The sequence below is a fragment of the Gallus gallus genome, chromosome 1 (genome assembly GCF_016699485.2).
Source record: "Gallus gallus isolate bGalGal1 chromosome 1, bGalGal1.mat.broiler.GRCg7b, whole genome shotgun sequence".
Lineage (NCBI taxonomy): Eukaryota > Metazoa > Chordata > Aves > Galliformes > Phasianidae > Gallus > Gallus gallus.
The window spans coordinates 51,860,338-51,877,905 of NC_052532.1; the positions used below are offsets into that span (position 1 = coordinate 51,860,338).

The 17,568-nt window shown below is 53.0% G+C and overlaps 2 protein-coding genes across 8 annotated transcripts in view; both read left to right on the forward strand.

Annotated features, from left to right (window-relative positions):
* Window positions 1–3,086, forward strand: part of MYH9 (myosin, heavy chain 9, non-muscle) — an 85,790-nt gene extending 82,704 nt beyond the window's left edge. For all 4 annotated transcript variants that reach the window (XM_046924106.1, XM_040671688.2, XM_046924135.1 and 1 more), the window contains 4 exons: window positions 207–415; window positions 847–955; window positions 1,179–1,351; window positions 1,517–3,086. In XM_046924106.1, coding sequence (XP_046780062.1) covers window positions 207–415; window positions 847–955; window positions 1,179–1,351; window positions 1,517–1,634 — 609 coding nt within the window. In that variant the 3' untranslated portion in view covers window positions 1,635–3,086. The remainder of the gene's footprint in view (window positions 1–206; window positions 416–846; window positions 956–1,178; window positions 1,352–1,516) is intronic.
* Window positions 3,087–13,515: 10,429 nt separating this feature from the next.
* Window positions 13,516–17,568, forward strand: part of RBFOX2 (RNA binding fox-1 homolog 2) — a 163,512-nt gene continuing 159,459 nt past the window's right edge. For all 4 annotated transcript variants that reach the window (XM_040656373.2, XM_015288005.4, XM_015288028.4 and 1 more), the window contains exon 1: window positions 13,516–13,966. In XM_040656373.2, coding sequence (XP_040512307.1) covers window positions 13,769–13,966 — 198 coding nt within the window. In that variant the 5' untranslated portion in view covers window positions 13,516–13,768. The remainder of the gene's footprint in view (window positions 13,967–17,568) is intronic.

The following is a 17,568-nucleotide window of genomic DNA, read 5'->3' on the forward strand; positions in this document are numbered from 1 at the left end:
TACTTGAGAAAATTGGAATAAGCTAAGAAGTTTTGAGAAGTAGTCTGTATCTCTGTCTACAGACAGCTCCTCCTGTAGCAGAGTTATTCCAGGTGTTCAGCTCACCCTGAGGGTCCTTTATCTTTGCCTATCAGCATGTGTCTGAGAAACAAATCAGCCTTTCACACTGGGACACCCGATATGCTAAGTGCTGCTTCTCTCCACAGATCGATCAGATGAACGCCGACCTGAATGCTGAGCGCAGCAACGCACAGAAGAATGAGAATGCTCGCCAGCAGATGGAGCGCCAGAACAAGGAGCTTAAGCTTAAACTGCAGGAGATGGAGAGTGCAGTGAAGTCCAAGTACAAGGCTACCATCACAGCCTTGGAAGCGAAGATAGTGCAGCTGGAAGAGCAGTTGGACATGGAGACCAAGTATGTCCTAGCTAGAACTCTGGTTGTTTTACAAGCATCCACCCTCTCAGGAATCTTAAGCCCTTCTGAGCAAATTCTAACTTGTCTGTATGAGGCCCTCATCGTAGAGGTACTGGGTAGTGCTTCCTTGCTCTCATTGTAGAGACTTTTAGCTTCAGCCAGTCTTAAGCAGTCCTAAAGCTGCAGCTGTGATGCGCTGTTGCTGTTCCTCTATAGCTTCAGGAGAAGTATCTGTGGCACCAATACCTTTTAGTACCTCTCAATCATCTCTAGGAAACATCGCTTCCCATCCTTTTGGGTTTTTTTTGGTAATCAGAAATTAGCGTGACTCCTGCTGTCCTCTGTGTTTCCAACTTACCCATGTCAGGTCTTCTGGCTGGGGACAGCAAGGGATAAATTCATATCTGAGCTGTCGCTGTATTTCTGTGCAGGGAGCGCCAGGCTGCCAGCAAGCAAGTGCGCCGTGCCGAGAAGAAGCTGAAAGATATATTGCTGCAGGTGGATGATGAGAGGCGTAACGCTGAGCAGTTCAAAGATCAGGTGTGTGTGGTTACCTACAGCATTGTGGTCTGCTGGCGGGAGGGTTTCCCTTCTATGGTCGAGGCATCCTCTGTATTTAAGAGAAATTTAAGAAAAGCTTGGAGCTGTCAAGTCCTGAGCAGCTTCTTTCAGGAAGGGGAGACTTGGGAAACTGTCCTTTTTGCCCCTGTAACCGCCGTGCTGTAAGTGAGGGAAGCTGACCTCTTTCCCTGCCCGTTCTCAGGCGGACAAGGCGAACATGCGCTTGAAGCAGCTGAAACGCCAGCTTGAGGAAGCAGAAGAGGAGGCCCAGCGAGCCAACGCGTCCCGCAGGAAGCTCCAACGCGAACTGGACGATGCCACTGAAACAGCTGATGCAATGAATAGAGAGGTCAGCTCCCTCAAGAGCAAACTCAGGTAAGGCAGAGCATTTTGTGCCGTACCTTGGCAGCTGGCGCAGGGTAGGCTTGCAGCAGCTGCCCGTGGCCAAACAATCTGTTTCCTCTCCTTTTTCCCAAGCCTGCCATGTCTGGTGAGGGCAGTGAATCTTGTGTTACTGATGTCCTGTCTGTCCTTCCCTAGGCGTGGGGACCTGCCCTTTGTTGTCACACGTCGGCTTGTCAGGAAGGGTACAGGAGAGTGCTCCGATGAGGAAGTGGACGGCAAGGCAGAAGCTGGTGATGCCAAAGCTACTGAATAAGTCCTCTCATTTTGCCCAGGTTACACATGATGGAATGACCCATCCACCCTCCCCTTTTCCACTGGACTTTCTGCAAACCCTCTCCTCTTTAAATTGGCTGAGGATCTGCAGAGCGAGTCCAGCTCTGTGTATCTGGAGCCATCGGGCATCTGTGTTCCTCGTTTCCTCCTCTTTCCAGTTTCCTAATCCTCTTTGTATTTAATGCCAAAGAGTTGGGGCTCTAAAATCTGAACGGCAGTTTGGCATCTACAAAGTCGTGTAGAACTGTCTGTGCCACGTCTGCTGATGAATCCTTACACAATTTGGAGGGAGTGGGGTTAGGGAAAGATTATTTTTGCTGTAAATCTCCTTTTTGTCTTCAGACGCTAGCTGCAGGGAAGCTCCTTCCTGTATTCTTTCCCCTCCCTCTTTGTTTGCTTTCGGCAATCATGTTCAGTGACCTCAGACTTCTGCCTCTTTTAATCTGCCCACCCACACGGTTTGGGAGCAGTTTCAGGAAAAACGGTGTGCTTTGGCCATGGCAATTCACCCTTTCTTCTTTCACATGATTCCAGGGAGGGGTGAAGAGAGAAAAAGCCCTACTGGGACTACCTGGAGGACTTGCCAAAGTTGTCTTCTTTTTTTAAATTTCCTTCCCCCTCTTTTTTTTTTCCCATCCCTTCCCCCACCCTTTCTCCTCATTTTTACTGTCTGGACAGATCTCTGAAGTGCAATGATGTCCTGTTAGTGTCTCTGCCTCTGAGCGGTTTCATCTAAGGTAGTGTGGACCAGTAGTTAATGACAGGCTGGGGAAGCAGAACGGTGTCCTTGTGCTTGTCTGAGAATCTCTAGGGGACCAAATATATTTAATGGTAATAGAATCTAGGGGAATTTAATAGGGTAGGGGGCAGAGGGTGGGGATGAGGGGAGGGAAATCCCTCTTTTATTGACATGTCCAAGCCTCTTGCACCTGCTCTGTAACCAGGGGTTGGGATTAGTTATTGTGCACCATTGACTAAGAGTATATTAAAAACCCTTTAATCTGCACAGATATATGTAAGGCCTTTGTATCTCTCGTAATAAGTAATTAAGATAAAAAAAAAATAATAAAGGTCTTTATCACTGCCTTTCTATTGGGACCATGGTTATATATAGATAGTCTTTACTTTTCTACACCGTACACTGGTTGCTGGATTTACCTGTATTCTTAACCATATTGTATATGCTGCATTTAGACCTACTTATGAGCAAAGTAAAAATAATTGAGTATGAAGCTCCATACTGTATGCCTGAAGCGCTCTAAATGCAGGAGCCTCGTGTCCCAATTGCTGTCACAGGAAAGTTTTAATTTTTTTTTTATATATATAATAAAAGTGCCTTAGCATGTGCCTCAGCTGTGTGTCACCACTACAGTCAGTAATGGATTACTGGTGCTCCACTGATGTTACCAATAAAGATTATCCATGTGCTGCAGTCTGTGTGCCTGCGTTGCCGTTCCCTCCTTGCCCAGGTGCGGTGAGGACCTCGTGCACCGCTCCCAGAGCACCTCTCGTGTCATCAAAGCATCGGCCTGGCCCTGGCAGCAGAGCTGCACAGCCCTCTGATGCTGAAGTTGGGTGTCGGTGTATCGCAGTGGCAGCCGGCAGCGGCCAACGGCACGGATTTTGGAGGAAGACAACACACCTCTGCTGTGAGTGTCTGTGCTTCGGGAGTGCTGACTGTTCAAAGCGCGGCGCTCCGCACCTGGGCTGAGCCGGTTCTGTTCCTGGGCTGTGGGTGGTATTTTGCAGCTACAAACAAATTCACAGCTTTTATTTCCCATCTCTATAGTAACCGGAAAGTGAAGTTAGCGGAGGAGGTGATGGATGTCTCAAAGTCTGTTTTGTCAATGGATTGGCAAAACTGCCTTTCACTCATCTTCCGGCTCATCCCCAAAAAATCCTACCTTTGTATCGTTTTGGGTAGAACTGAATAAGGAACTCGTGATGACTGTATTCATTTACTGATCCATGGCTGCTTCAGCTGCCCGGGCCCTCCTTTCTTAGGTGACCACAGCTCAAACCTCCAGGAGCAGCTTCTGGAGCCCTGACCGCTGCCTCTGCAGCATCACACCTGTAGCTGGGCTGGGGTCTGTTCTTACAGCTCATCCATGGGCCTGAAGTCGTCTCCAACTGGCGGAGGTTTAAACCTTGGTGAGAAAGAGCCTGAGCAGCAGTGAGTGGAAGCGCTGGAGCTGCTGGAAAACGAGAATGCAGCCTACAGTAAAATGGCAAGAATCAAAGCCTGCTGCCTCCAGGGGGTGGCATTTGTCTAAGCAACGCTGAGAGGGGAAGAAGTATTCTCTCTAAAGCCTGAGTTGGGTAGAGGGGAAAAATGCAGGGCATGCAGGAAGGAGGCTTGAAGATTGATCATGCATGATGAGTGTTGTGCTGGAGCTCTGCCTGTTGATCCTACCTCAGGGCTGACTGCAGGGGGTATTGGAAGGACCCAAATGAGAAGGGAGCACATGGATGTAGTTCTAGAAGATGGAGTGGCTGGCAGTGCCATTTCAAGCATTCCCATCCCTGCACCAGGTTTGTGCTGGCTCAAAGGTTCATGGGTCTGCTGTAAACCAGATCATTAAATATAATAACCCTGGCTAAAAATAGTCCTCCTGGTGATGCAGGCTACAACATGCACTTGATGTAGCAGCAGAACGGAGCGGGCAGGATGATCAGCTGCGGGGATGTGGAGGCAAATAGCCAAACCTGCAGCATCCCGTCCTGGGCTGAGGGCGGGTGTCCTCCAGCAGAGCTGCTTTCAGCTGGGCCCCCAGCCACAGCCTCTGACCTGCCAGAGTTGATACTGGTTAATGGCTGCCTGCTGTCCACCTGCACTGTTTTTTTTCCCTTCCCCTGATGCCAACAATGGGCACAAAAGCAGAAGGAAAAGGAGAAAAAAGCCTCCAGTCCTGAACTTGTGACTCCCCAGACTTTGCTGCCATTCTGAGCCAGCGTGGCTGGGCAAAGCAAACAGCTGAGGAGCAAAGGGGAAAGAGAGCTGACAGGAGATTCTTCTTAGCCCGGAGAAGCTGTGGTGACCCATCCCTGGAGGTTCAAGGCCAGGTTGGATGGGGCCCTGGGCAGCCTGAGCTGGGGGATGGCAGCCCTGCCCATGGCACGGGGTTGGGGCTGGGTGGGCTTTGAGGTCCCTTCCAGCCCAAGCCATTCTGGGATTCAATGATCCTATGACACACAGCTCAAGCAATGAGGGCCTGGCACAGCAGAGGGGAGATGCTGGCATCTATTGCTGGCATGGGCTGCTTTCAAGTCTGCAACATCCAAATGCAGAGAGAAGGCCAGGTAATGAGCGGCGAGGTGAAAGCGGGGATGTCTTTGCCTGGATTACTGTTCTGCTCAAGGCCACTGCCTGCTCTGCTCACAGCCGGGTTTGCTGCCACCTGCACCTGCCCACAGCAGGCTTTGGCCCAGCGCTTATCTCTGTCACTCGGCCCCAGGGAAGAACAAGAGAGGGAAAATGGAGAAGCGATGATGATGGAACAGCTGGCTTCACGCTTCTGTTTTACTCATCATTTAGCTCTGTGCTGTTAATTAATCTGAAATTATACTGCAGGGGGCTTCATCCGGCACGGCCTTAATTGACTTTTGATGGAAACCTCACTCAAGAGGGTGTTCTGACAGGGTGCATCACTCAGGATAAGTGGATCGCTCTCCTAAACCCTGTTCTTAGGGAGGGAGACACAACTCCCATACCTGACTTAAGGCTGGCCTGAAGTGGGGCTCTGCAGACAGTTGATGGGGTGGAAGTGCCCAGCGGGGAGGTGTGCCTGGAAGCAGCACAGTGCCAAGCAACACAGCCAGAGGGCACGCTGTGCAGCTGCGCCTGAAGCAGGCTGAGCCCTACTTTTCATGGAATCCTGAAAGTTGGAAAAGACCTCTAAGATCACCCGGTCCAACCACCAGCCCACCCCCACCGTGCCCACTGACCACGTCCTCAGTGCCACATCCACACGGCTCTGGAACACCTCCAGGAACGGTGACCCCACCACCTCCCTGTGCAGCCTGTGCCACTGCAGCACCGCTCTGAGGGAAGAAATTTTCCCTAATATCCAACCTGAACTTCCCCTGAATTCACTTTTGGGTGAAGTGATGTCTTGATGTGGGGAAAGGAAACAGCTCTTAGAGCTGTGATTAAAGAAACACGCTTCCTGCTCTTTGCTCCTGCTGTATCCAGGGAAACATCCTGTATGCTGCCTTACAAAGCAGCATCACACAGCGCGGAGCCCACCTTCCACTTTTTCCTCCACAGTTCCTGGCACTGAGTGCTCCAGGTGCTGCAGCAGGGGAGGCATCCCTCCTACAACATGCTCCAAGGCACTGGGGCCACCTCTTCCCTCCTGAGCCCATTTTCCTATTGCTCAAGGAGCAGGAGAGAGCCCTGGCCAAGCCACTGGGCCCTGTGAGATGCTGCAGCCTCCCGGGGCCAGCTGATGGGCGCGTGTCCGAAGCTGCTTTCAGTTCCTCCTCAGCACTTCCCCATGCAGTGCAGGGGGCTGAGAGGGGCACAGGGCCACGTTCGTGATGCCAGACCAGACCCAACCTGCCCACAGCAGAGGAGTTAGAACGGGGTCATCTTTTAGGGCCCTCCCAAGCCAAGACATTCTACTATTCTAAATCTGAGTGTTTGTAAGGGAGAGGTAGAGCAGTCGCACCTTCTTCTGGCCATGTGCCTCATACCGTGAAGGAGAGCCCTGCAGAAGGTTACTCCCGCCTGCATGGCAGGCTGAGAAGCTTCCCAGAGCACTCATCCACCTGGGCTTCTGTTCCAGCACGTTGCTGGCTCATGTTCAGCGTGGCATCCACCAGCACCCCGGGACCTTTCCGCCAAGTTGCTTTGCAACTGAGAGGCCCCTTACACGTGTGTGTGTAGAGCTGCACGGATGTAGGTTGGCACTGTGTGGGTATTATCCAGGGTAAAGTCCGTTGTGCAGGTATTGTGATTAAGCTGAGCAAACAGCGCAAGCCGAGCGCTGCGGTCAGATGCAAAAGAAAGGCAGGGGTACAGCTGGGACACCCAATGAGAAGGAGAAGGGGAACCTGGGAGAAAGGATACCCTATGCCTCTAAAAATCAGTGTCAGGGAGTCTGGGTGATGACCCTACAGCGACACTGGCTTTGTGCAGTGACGTGGCCATCATTGGGCACTGCAGCCGCCTTTTTTGGGCACCCTACCTGCTGAAGGATGCACGCAAATGGCTTCCAAGCTTTCCCCTCCCACAGTCAGGGGCTCCACTGCAGTTTGGCAGCAGCCTCGTGGGTCCCCCTCTGCACCACACCCAGGGCAGTAAGCTTTTACTTTGGCTTCAGCCTGCAGCCCCGCTCTCCTCCCCGTCAGCAGCTCAGCAGGCAGGGCTGGGAGAAGGGGCTGGAGAACATGCCTAAATATGGCCGCGTTCCTGCGGGCTGTGGGGCCCCAGCAGTGCTGCAAGGATCCCAAGGTCTGTGCAGCGCCAGGAGGAGCTGCAGGCCCGGCCCCCGCCCAACGCATTTGTGTTTTTTTGCTGTTTTCCATGCAGAAATCTGCAATCTATTGCCTGGGCCAGCGCGCTTGGCACCCTTTGGCCGCCCAGAAAATTGCATTAGGCGTTTGTGTTTCCTGTAGTGGATTATGGGTTGTCTGGGATTTCTGTAATTCAGGGAGAGAGAGCTTGACTTCTTTTCCAGGAGGGGCTCCAAATTGCATTTGAAATAATTGCCTTGCGCTGGAGGCAAGGGAGCGCTGGGGCAGGCTGACGTGCTCCCAGCAGTGGCTTCTTCCACCCACCGCTGTGTGCACGGCACAGCCCAGAGCTCACACGGCCCTGCAGCTCTCGCCCAGCCCAGGAGCCCCTCGGTGACCTCAGGGACTGCAGTGATATTTCCTGGGCTGAAGGTTAAGCAAGAACCTCAATGCCGCGCTGAGTCACAAGGAGAGGATTTCTCTGTGCTCTCACTGTCAGTTCTCTCGTCCCAGCTGGCTCTGGCCTCGTGCACACATCAGGTTTTTAGGCAAACTCTTAGGATTTGTGCAGACGTGGCATCTATGGGGGATTTCTCTACAAAGTGGAGCTCCCCACCAGTGGGTGGTGGGCACAGAATGGGCTCCCCAGGGCAGCGCTCGCAGCCCCAAATGTTTGGAGGACGCTCTCAGACATGGGATTTGAATTTTGGCTGGTCCTGTGTGGAGCCATCAGTTGGACTTGACGATCATTATGGGTCCTTCCGGTTTGGGGTGCTCTGTAGTTCTGTGGTGTGAGCAGCTCACCCCGCGGTCCCTGCAGTAGGAAAGCCGGGCCGAGCAGCCAGCAGGTGGAGGCACCCGTAAGGCACAGTGGGAGCTGCGATGCTCAGCATGCCTGCCCAGACACGTGGAAATTTGGGCTGAAAGCTGAGACCAAGGAAAATCTGAGGAATGGAACTGGAAAAGTCTGCGAGCGCGAAGTACACAAAGGGCTAAAACTTGAGCAGCAGAAGAGGAGGGGCCTGCAGAATGTTTGGAATAGCGAAAAGCTGGAGCAATCCTGGCAGCACGCTGTGGCACGGCTCCCGAGGCGCAGTTTGTGCTGTTGCAATTCGGCTCCGACAGCTGGGAAGCATCAGGGTGCAGCACACGGCCTGCACTCATCCCGTCAGGCGATGGAGCGAGAGGTGGTGCAGGGGCTGCTGGGGGAACACCCGTGAGCTGTGCAGGGCTCTCCGCTCCTCTGCTGGCTCAGCCCCATTACAGCCCAGCCTGGAATTTCACGTACAGCGACGCACATCGAGGTGCTTCTTAGCAAACCAATTAGTGAGGGAGAATCGGGCTCATCTCCAGAGATCAGCCATGTAGTAAATTGAGTTGTAGCTCAAGGCCCTACGAGCCAGGGTGCTCCACTGGAAACAAACGAGAACGACACGATAAAAACCATTCTGCTCTTGTGATGGGTGTTTTGCTTTGCCCTTTGCTTTGTCTGCCCACTCTGTTGCAGACAAACACTGTCTCCGGCTGGGCATTTGCACTCCTTCAGCAGCGTATTTGGAAACAAGCAGCTGCAAGCAGTGATTAGCACTGCCTGCCCATGGACCCATCGCCCGGCACCCGGCTCACAGTGCATGGGCTGCTCGATGCTACCGGCTGGGACAGGAGGAGAGGTGCAGCCCCAAGGGGTTAGATCACATTGCTCAGAGCCCCTCCAGCCTGACCTTGGATGTCTCCAGGGATGGGGCACCCACCACCTTTCTGGGCGACCTGTTCTAGGGCTTACCACCCTTCCTGTAAAAAACCTTTCCCTTACGTCCAGTCTAAATCTCCCCTCTTATAGTTGGAAACCGTTTCCCCTTTCCTATCACAAGGCATCAAGATGCTGAAGCACCTCTGCTTTGTTCCCCATCTTCATAAGCAGGCGTAAGCAGGGCAGGCAGAAGGCATTTTTATGCTAACTGCATAGATGCAGATAACTGCATCTGCACTGCAGGTGTTGTACTGCCTTTGCAGCGTCAGTGTTCTCCAAAGGATGCTACCTCAGTACACGATGCTGCCCCACAGAAGCACGGACCGGCTGGCAATTAACAGCAATTAAGGCACCGCAGCGATGTCTGAAGCAGGCAGGAAAATCATAGAATCACAGAGTGGCTCGGGTTGGAAGGAACCTTAAAGATCATTGATTTCCAATCCCGTGCCATGGGCAGGGCTACCACCCACCAGCTCTGTTTGCCCAGGGCCCCATCCAACCTGGCCTCGAATGCCTCCGTGGATGGGGCACCCACAGGTCTCTGGGCAGCTGTGCCAGCACCAGGTGAAGTGTGGTGAGGCAGGGCAGTGTTTGCTGAAGCCAGGTGCCCTCAGTGCAAGCAGTGGCACCCACGAAATTCCAGGCAACCGCTGTGTGCCGCTGCATCAGAGCAAGGCGTTGACAAGGACTGGCCTCCTCCAGGCAGATGAATTAGATCAGGTGACAAAACCTTTGCATCCTGTTGGCTTATGTTAGACATGGATCAATGACAAGAAAAGGCAACTTGTGCTAATAAAATTTTGGACCAAAGAACCAGCCTGGAGATAAGCAAGGAGAAACATTTACTCGTGTCTGTTGATAGGGAAACCTTACCGCTGCTTCCTGCATAACCAGGAGCAAAGTGCAGCCTGGAGCTCCACCTTGGCAGCACGTTGTTACCTGCGGCTGTGGGGAGGAATAGAGTCTGGCACCTGGAGCTCAGCTGGCAGGAGGGAAACAGAAGAAATGAGGAGGGTTGGGCAAGCTGTTGAATGTCCCTGACCTGCTCAGGAGAGAGGCAGATTCCAGTAGAAGGGAGTAGAGCTGCAGGAGGTTGCAAGGGTGAGAGAGAGCCATGCGGGATGAGCTGTGATGAGCAGATGATGGCAGCAGCAAGAAACTTTTCCCAGTTGTTGTGGTGGGGAGGAGAGGTTGGCTTTGAACTGCCTCCTAATGATTCCTATTGCCTTTGGGCCAACGACTAATAGCTGTGTTCGTGCCTCATTTCACTCCTGTGCCTTAGAGCTTGTGTGAGTCACCATCTCCGTGCCATGCTCTGTGCTTCATGGACCTCTTGGCCATCCTGGTGGCACCTGATTCCAGTAGGAGCCCCAGCACGTATCCTTCAAGGAACCCCTTAATGGGATGTTTTTCTGAGAAAACAAAACAAGACAAAAATAAAGCAAGTTTAATGTAAATGGTACAAACTGGAGAAGAGGAGGCTCGGGGGAGACCTCATCACTCACTGCAGTGACCTGAAAGGAGGTTGTGGCAAGGTGGGATCAGCCCTTTCTTCCAGGTAACAGCAATAGGATGAGAGGGAATGGCCTCAAGGTGCTCCAGGGGAAGTTCAGGTTGGATATGAGGAAAGATTTCTTCTCAGGAAGAGCGGTGCTGCAGTGGCACAGGCTGCACAGGGAGGTGGTGGAGTCACCGTCCCTGGAGGTGTTCCAGAGCCGTGTGGATGTGGCACTGAGGGACGTGGGCAGTGGGCATGGTGGGGGTGGGCTGGTGGTTGGACTGGGTCTTTTCCAACCTTAATGATTCTACAATTCTGTGATTCTATGGATCAACTTCGGAGAGTTCTCTGGAGGGACAATATTTCTTATAGCTGCCTCTTGCTCTGTCAAAAAGAAGGCATTGGCAAGCACTTCACAGACTTGTGCATAACATAATAGGAGTTCTAAGCAGGAGTGCTGTGCTGCAGAGAGAAAGGGTTAACAGCAGAGGCAGCTGTCTGGTTAGCAGTCTCAGATGGCACATACACATACCTAACAGGCAGCTGGGTTGTGTGAAAGGAAATCAACAGATTATGATTGTAGTCCCAGCTCCAAAGCTTTTTTGTGACTTTAAGAATGCCTCCCATCTCCTCTGTTAAATAGAGATGATTGTCATCCCACAAGCATACTGTGAAGATTAATTCATTAATCTTTTCTTAAGTGAAAATGCATAGAGCCAGAGAAATACAAAGACAAAGCATCACAGCAGAATCACAGAATCACAGAATGGCTTGGGTTGGAAGGGACCTCAAGGATCACGAATCTCCAACCCCCCTGCCACAGGCAGGGCTACCAGCCTCCACATTTAATACTAGAGCAGGCTGCCCAGGGCCCCATCCAACCTGGCCTTGAACACCTCCAGGGACGGCAGCAGTGACAGAAAGCAAGCACTAGCACACAGTACACCAGTGGAAACTGAGGGTTGGTTTGGCAGTGAAGGCACAGGAACTCTTGTTGACTCTTCCACACGCACCACCACGGAGGGCTCTCCAGGGTCTGTTGCTGCCCTGCCAAAAATGCCTTGCCAATGGACCTGCCCTCAGCATCACTCACAGGGCAGAGCTGGTAGGGATGGGAGTAGGGGAAGATAGGCAGAAGTGGAGCAGGGCACCACAGAGCAACTCTGTCTTGCAGTATTTCTCAGGGATAATATCAGACATATCACAGATGTATGACTATCAGAGAGGAGGGCTACCAAGTGCACACATGGATTTGTCTCCAAACTGTTTAGTCCTAACTTGAATCCACGCTTGATTCCCTAAGGAAGCACTTGAAGCATCCTGCAACATCCCACAGGCAGTATCTTCACCCGTGATCTCCATTCACAGCTGCCCCACTAAAATTAGGATGAAGATAAGGATGGAGATGCTTTTCTCCAAAGGAGCAGCATCCCAGCCATGAGACTCCGCTTCTTTTCGAGCTAAGGGCAGACTGAACGCGTGCCTTCAGTGTTGTTTGACAGCCTGGCTCACTTTATCAAACCCAGTCGAGATGAATGAGACATGTGTTTACCCTCGGTGGGCGAGCAGGCTGAAGCTGCATGTAATTGTCCTCTGGGTGCTTGCCACTCCGTGGGGATTTGTAATCATTCTGAAACAAAAAAAAAAAAAGAGATTTCCCTGTCACTGGAGGAGACAAACTGGCACCTCATAGCAAAAACATACCACTTAAAATAGCTTTTAACGTGGCCTTGAAGACTATTTTTGGATGAAGAAAAATGTGGTGTATGGGAAGACTGGAGCCAAGCATCGTAAGTGTCGCTCACAGCCAAAAGCTGTATGGTTTTCTGGATGTCAGCAGACCTGTAAGAGACACACCAAGACCACCTAGTGGGTGCCCAGGTTCCAGGGCACTCTCGAGAAGTAGAGCATGGCTTCCTTGTGTGTGTGCTGACACGTTGTGACCGCTGCCATTTCTGGTTGCCTCCTTTTGATCTGGACAGGCTGGATCAGTGGGCTGAGGCCAATTGTAGGAGCTTCCGCAAGACTGAGTTTTGGGTGCTGCACTATGATCACAACAACCCCATGCAGTGCTGCAGGCCTCGGGCAGAGCAGCTGGAAAGTTGTGCAGAGGAAAAAGATCTGCGGTGTTGGTTGACAGCTGGCTAAATGTGAGCCAGCAGTGTGCCCAGGTGGCCAAGAAGGCCAATGATATCCTGGTTTGTATCAGCAATAATGCAGCCAGCAGGAGCAGGGAGGTGACTGTCCCTCTGTATTCAGCTCTGGTGAGGCTGCACCTCGAGTGCTGTGTTCAGTTCTGGGCCCCTCACTGCAAGAAAGACATGGAGGCCCTGGAGTGTGTCCAGAGAAGGGCAGCGGAGCTGTGAGGGGTCTGGAGCACAGCTCTGATGGGGAGCGGCTGAGGGAACTGGGGTTGTTCAGGCTGGAGAAGAGGATCTCAGAGTAAACCTTATTGCCCTTTACAATGACCTGAAAGGAGGTTGTGCTGAGGTGGGTGTTGGCCTCTGCTCCCAGGTATCAGTGATAGGATGAGAAGGAACGGCCTCATGATGCACCAGGGGAGGTTCAGGTTGGATATGAGGAAGAATTTCTTCCCTGGAAGAGCGGTGCTGCAGTGGCACAGGCTGCACAGGGAGGTGGTGCAGTCACTGTCCCTGGAGGTGTTCCAGAGCCGTGTGGATGTGGCATTGAGGACACGGTCAATGGGCATGGTGGGGGTGGGCTGGTGGTTGGACCAGGTGATCCTAATGGTCTTTTCCAACCTTAATGATTCTGTGATTGTTTTCCTCTGACACAGCGGTTACAAACAAGGGCCTATGCATAGGCCTTAGGCTTCTGTTATGAGAAGTTACACAGCAGAAACACGCTGTGAGGGTCCAAAAGCAGATGACCGCTCGCCCAGTCAGCGCATCCCACCGCCAGAGCTCCCCTCAGCACGGCCCTCTGAGGCGAAGCCACCAACCTCACCCCCTCAGGGAGCAACCTCAGACCCCCGCCTCCCTCCCGCAGCGGAGGCGCCCCGCAGCCCGGCGAAAGGCGGCGGGCACACCGAGGCCGGAGCCAGGCGGCCATTTTCCGCCCGGCGCCGGGCGCCCCGTGCCCCTCCGCGGCCCGGCCCCGCCCCGCCCCTCCACTCCCCTCGCCCCGCCCTCCGCCGTTGCCGAAGGTTGCCGAGCGGGGGTCGCGCGGCTTCGGCACCTCCGGAGATTGCCGAGGGGCTTCGGCCCCTCCCCGGCCGCCGCCGAGCCCGTGACCGAGGCGCTCCGGTGGGTCGGAGCCCGCTGCGCCCGCACGCAGCTCCTCCGCCCGCTCCTCCTCGTCCTCCTCTTCTCCTCCGGCGGGGCCGGGCGATCGCGGTGACAGAGCGGGGCGACCGCGGCGGGGGGCGGCCGGGGCTCCGGCGGCGCGGATGGCGGAGGGCGGCCAGCCCCCGCAGCAGCAGCAGCAGCAGCCACAGCCGCAGCTCCTGACCGGCGGCGGCGGGGCCGCCCGCGGCGTGAAGCGGGAGCCGGAGCTGGAGCAACCCATGCCCGGCGGGGACGGCGCCGAGGGCGGCCACAGCAAGCGGCTGCGGACGGAGGCGGAGGCGGAGGGCGGCGGCATGCAGGTAGCGAGGCCGCGGGGCCCGGCCCGCGCACGCACGGCGCCTCCCGGGGCCGCCCCGGGGCCGCGCGGCGGGCGGAGGGCGCGGGGTGCCGCCGGGCGGTGGGGCCGGCCCGCAGCGCCGTGCCCAGGTGCGGGCTCTGCCCCTGGCTGGGGCCGAGGCGTGGGTGCTTCCCTTTGTCTGTCTGCGCGTGGATCGCTTTATTATGGCAATCGGGCCGGGCTTTTCTTTTTTCCTTTTTTTTTTTTTTTTGGCTTCCGTTCCTCGTAGCGAATCCATGGTGGGAGCTCTGTGGGAGCCCCGCGCTGTGTCCATCCCAACTTCTCCTCGCTGGCTCTCTTGTGCCGGTGAGAGTTTCAGCCCACCGCAGCGCATCCTCGGCTCCTCTCTCCTCTCGTTGTCCTTTGAGTTTCCCTTCCCATACCCTGGCTACCCCTGCTCCTCGCGGACCCGCCTGGAGGCCTCTGCTCCCTGCTGGGTGGCACAGCCGCAGCCTCGTGCCTCTGAGGGAGCACAACGAGCTGTGGGCCGGCTGGGGGAACTGGGGCTGTGCGGTGTGAGAGTCTGAGGAGCTCAGCGGGGACCTCATCGCTCCCTACAATGGCCTGAGAGGAGGTTGTGCTGAGGTGGGGGTCGGCCTCTGCTCCCAGGTAACAGCGATAGGGTGAGAGGGAATGGCCTCAAGGTGCACCAGGGGAATATGAGAAAATATTTCCCTCTCAGGAGGAGCGGTGCTGCAGCGGCACAGGTTGCACAGGGAGGTGGTGGAGTCACCGTCCCTGGAGGTGATCCAGAGCCGTGTGGATGTGGCACTGAGGGACGTGGTCAGTAGGCATGGTGGGGATGGGCTGGCGGTTGGACCAGGTGATCTTAGAGGTCTCTTCCAATCTTAACAGTTCTGTGATTCTGTGAAGCTGCAGCTTTGCCTGTACCCGGGGGTTGGGCATGGCATGAGGGTGCTGAGTGCCACTGGGTCCTGTGCTGCTGTGGGAGGTGCACCGGTTGTGCTGCAGCTGATGCTGAGCTGGGTGGTATCCATGTGGACCAGTCAACCTACTGACAGTTCCCCACCAAGGGACTTGAACTGGTTTAACAGCCCTAAAATGCAATTTTTTTTTACATGTACGTCGTCTGTATCCATTAAAGCTGTGCTCCACATTCAGATGAAGGAAAGCCTTTTGCTGTCTGCTCATTGACTGCTTCGCGGCAGTAAGATTGCCATGGTGGGGCTCCTGCAGTGGGCACACGCAGCCGTGTTAGCAGCAGTAGGGATGAATGGGGCTGGGTGTCAGTGTCCAACACTGCCAAACATCAGGGAAATTAAACGAAGAAATGCGGTTTGTGAGTTCAGTTTTTAATATTAAATGTGCTCGTGGACAATATAACTGCTCTTTGTGGTAGGGCCCCCATACTGTATTTCGTTGGTATCCTTAGCATACATTTAATCCTGGAACGTATATGAATTTGGAAAGCTTTTTTCAATCTTTATATCGAAAAGATTGAATACACGCATGTATGTATGTGTGTATATCTATGTGTATATATGCACAGCGTGTGTATGTGTATAATATAAACACACACATGTAATGTATGTGCATATGTAATATATACACATATACATGCACGCACGCTATTTTGGCCAGAGGTTTCACGTGACACGTTTTAGCATTAAAGAGCCTGGTTTATCTGTTTGGGGAACCGTGCTGTGGTTGGAGGCACCAAACATCAGAGCTGAAGGCAGCCTTACAGACACACTCTGCTGGAGGAGAACGTATTCTTTAACGTTGTGAAATTCCGTATCTTTGTCCCGAGAAGTTAAAAACGTAACGTGAGGTGCCTTTCATCAGCATTTCTGTTCAGATAGCGTGGTCTTTTGAAGTACTTCGCTTTAAAATAACGGGTTCTTTTTAGCAAACTCTCTGTGTTTAACTGTATGTAATGCTTACGAGCGGAATAAAGAGCCTATTCTTTGATTTTTTTTTTTCTTCCTTTTTTTTTTTTTTTTTTTCATATGTACTGGAGGCTTTCTGGAGGCTGGAAATAACACCAGTGACTGTTGTACCTTGTTTTTCCTGCAGATCCTGTCAATTTTCTACTTCCTGCTCCCGAGCCACAGGCTGCTGCTGTGCAAACTCCGTGACCTCGTGTTTTGAGGCTGATTGGGAGGGATCCCGGGGTGCCGGGCTTGCCACGGTTCCTTCCGCGCACAGCTGATGGCACAGGATGTGAACACGGCTTCTGGTGCTGGGAGAAATCATTTAGCTATAGTGATTACAAACGCAACTGTAAAACTAATAGTGGCTTTTTTTTTTTTTTTTTGCCTGGTAACGTGAAATATCAAGCCTAGTCTATGGGAAGATAAGATAGCAGCTGGTTGCTGAGAACTTGAAGCAAAGAGTGCCAAAGAGTTGCCAGTAACCCTTACGTTTATGGGGCTTCTTGCTTTTTGCTGCGTGCTCAGACAGCTTATGCTGTTAGGGTTTCATTATCTAATCCATCTCTGATCAGGCCGGATAAACGGTGTTTGGCCAGCGCTGATCTCGTTAGGAGGGTGGTGCAAAGCTGCTTGAGTTGGGATTGGGACAAATCGGATCATGGCTGCTATCTGCTCCTGGGACTGATTTCAGTTAATCGTGGCATGGGAGGAATGGTCGTTCACAACCTGCTGCTTTCCAGCTCCCTTTAGTCTGTGAGCGGCAAAAACCGCTGGCCAGGAATGTCTCCTGAAAGTATTTGGGTGTGTTTGTAAGCTTTGGAAAAGAAGGGCCCCAGAGGTACTGCTGCTTTTTAACTGTTTAGATACTAGCTAGGAATGGGATCGCTCGCTGCTTGCAGGCTTGGGTGAGCTGAATCGTTTGGGTCAGCCTGCTGATCTGCAGAACTAGCCCCTAACAGAGGGGAAAACATTAGACTGGCCTAAGTCACTGGTGAAACTTCACCCCAAGGCAGTTGTTGATGCAGCTGTATTTGATGCTCTTTAGATGGGGTTGACTGCTGCACAGATGGAAGGCAAAGTACCCCTGCAGTAATCTTGTCATTCATTGCGAGAGGAACACTGGGAATAGCAGCCAGCGGGGAAGAGCCCATTCTTTTTGGGGCTGTAGATGAAGGTGTCAAGTCAAGATGCTGTGTTCCTTCCCCATCGTTGTGCTAAGGGTGTGCCAGCTGGCTTAAGGTGCTGAGGGAAGTTGTTATTAAACTAGCTTGTGGCTTTGCACCGGGTTGAATGAGTTGAATTGGTCCACAAGATGAATTTTGATTTAATTTTTCTGAGGTCTGCTCTGGTGAGTGAATTAAAAGTGTGTCTGAGAGTAATGTGGTAGGAGTTGGATGCAGAGTGTGTAGGATTGATCCTTGTTCAAGAATGACTTCTGTGTTCAGTATCCCCGAGTCCCTGGGATGAGGCTGGTCAGGGAAGATGGTTAACACAGCTTCAGGTCTGCACCTTATATCGTCTTTTAATGGCAGCAACAAGTGACTTTGTGTTGCCATTCTGGCATGTCAGCGTAGGGTTTGTAAAGACGGCTAGTGCTTCTGAGATCAGTAACAGGGGAGGTCCAGGCAGGGATGCATTGGCTGTTGTCAGTTTGAATGAGTGAAAGTTC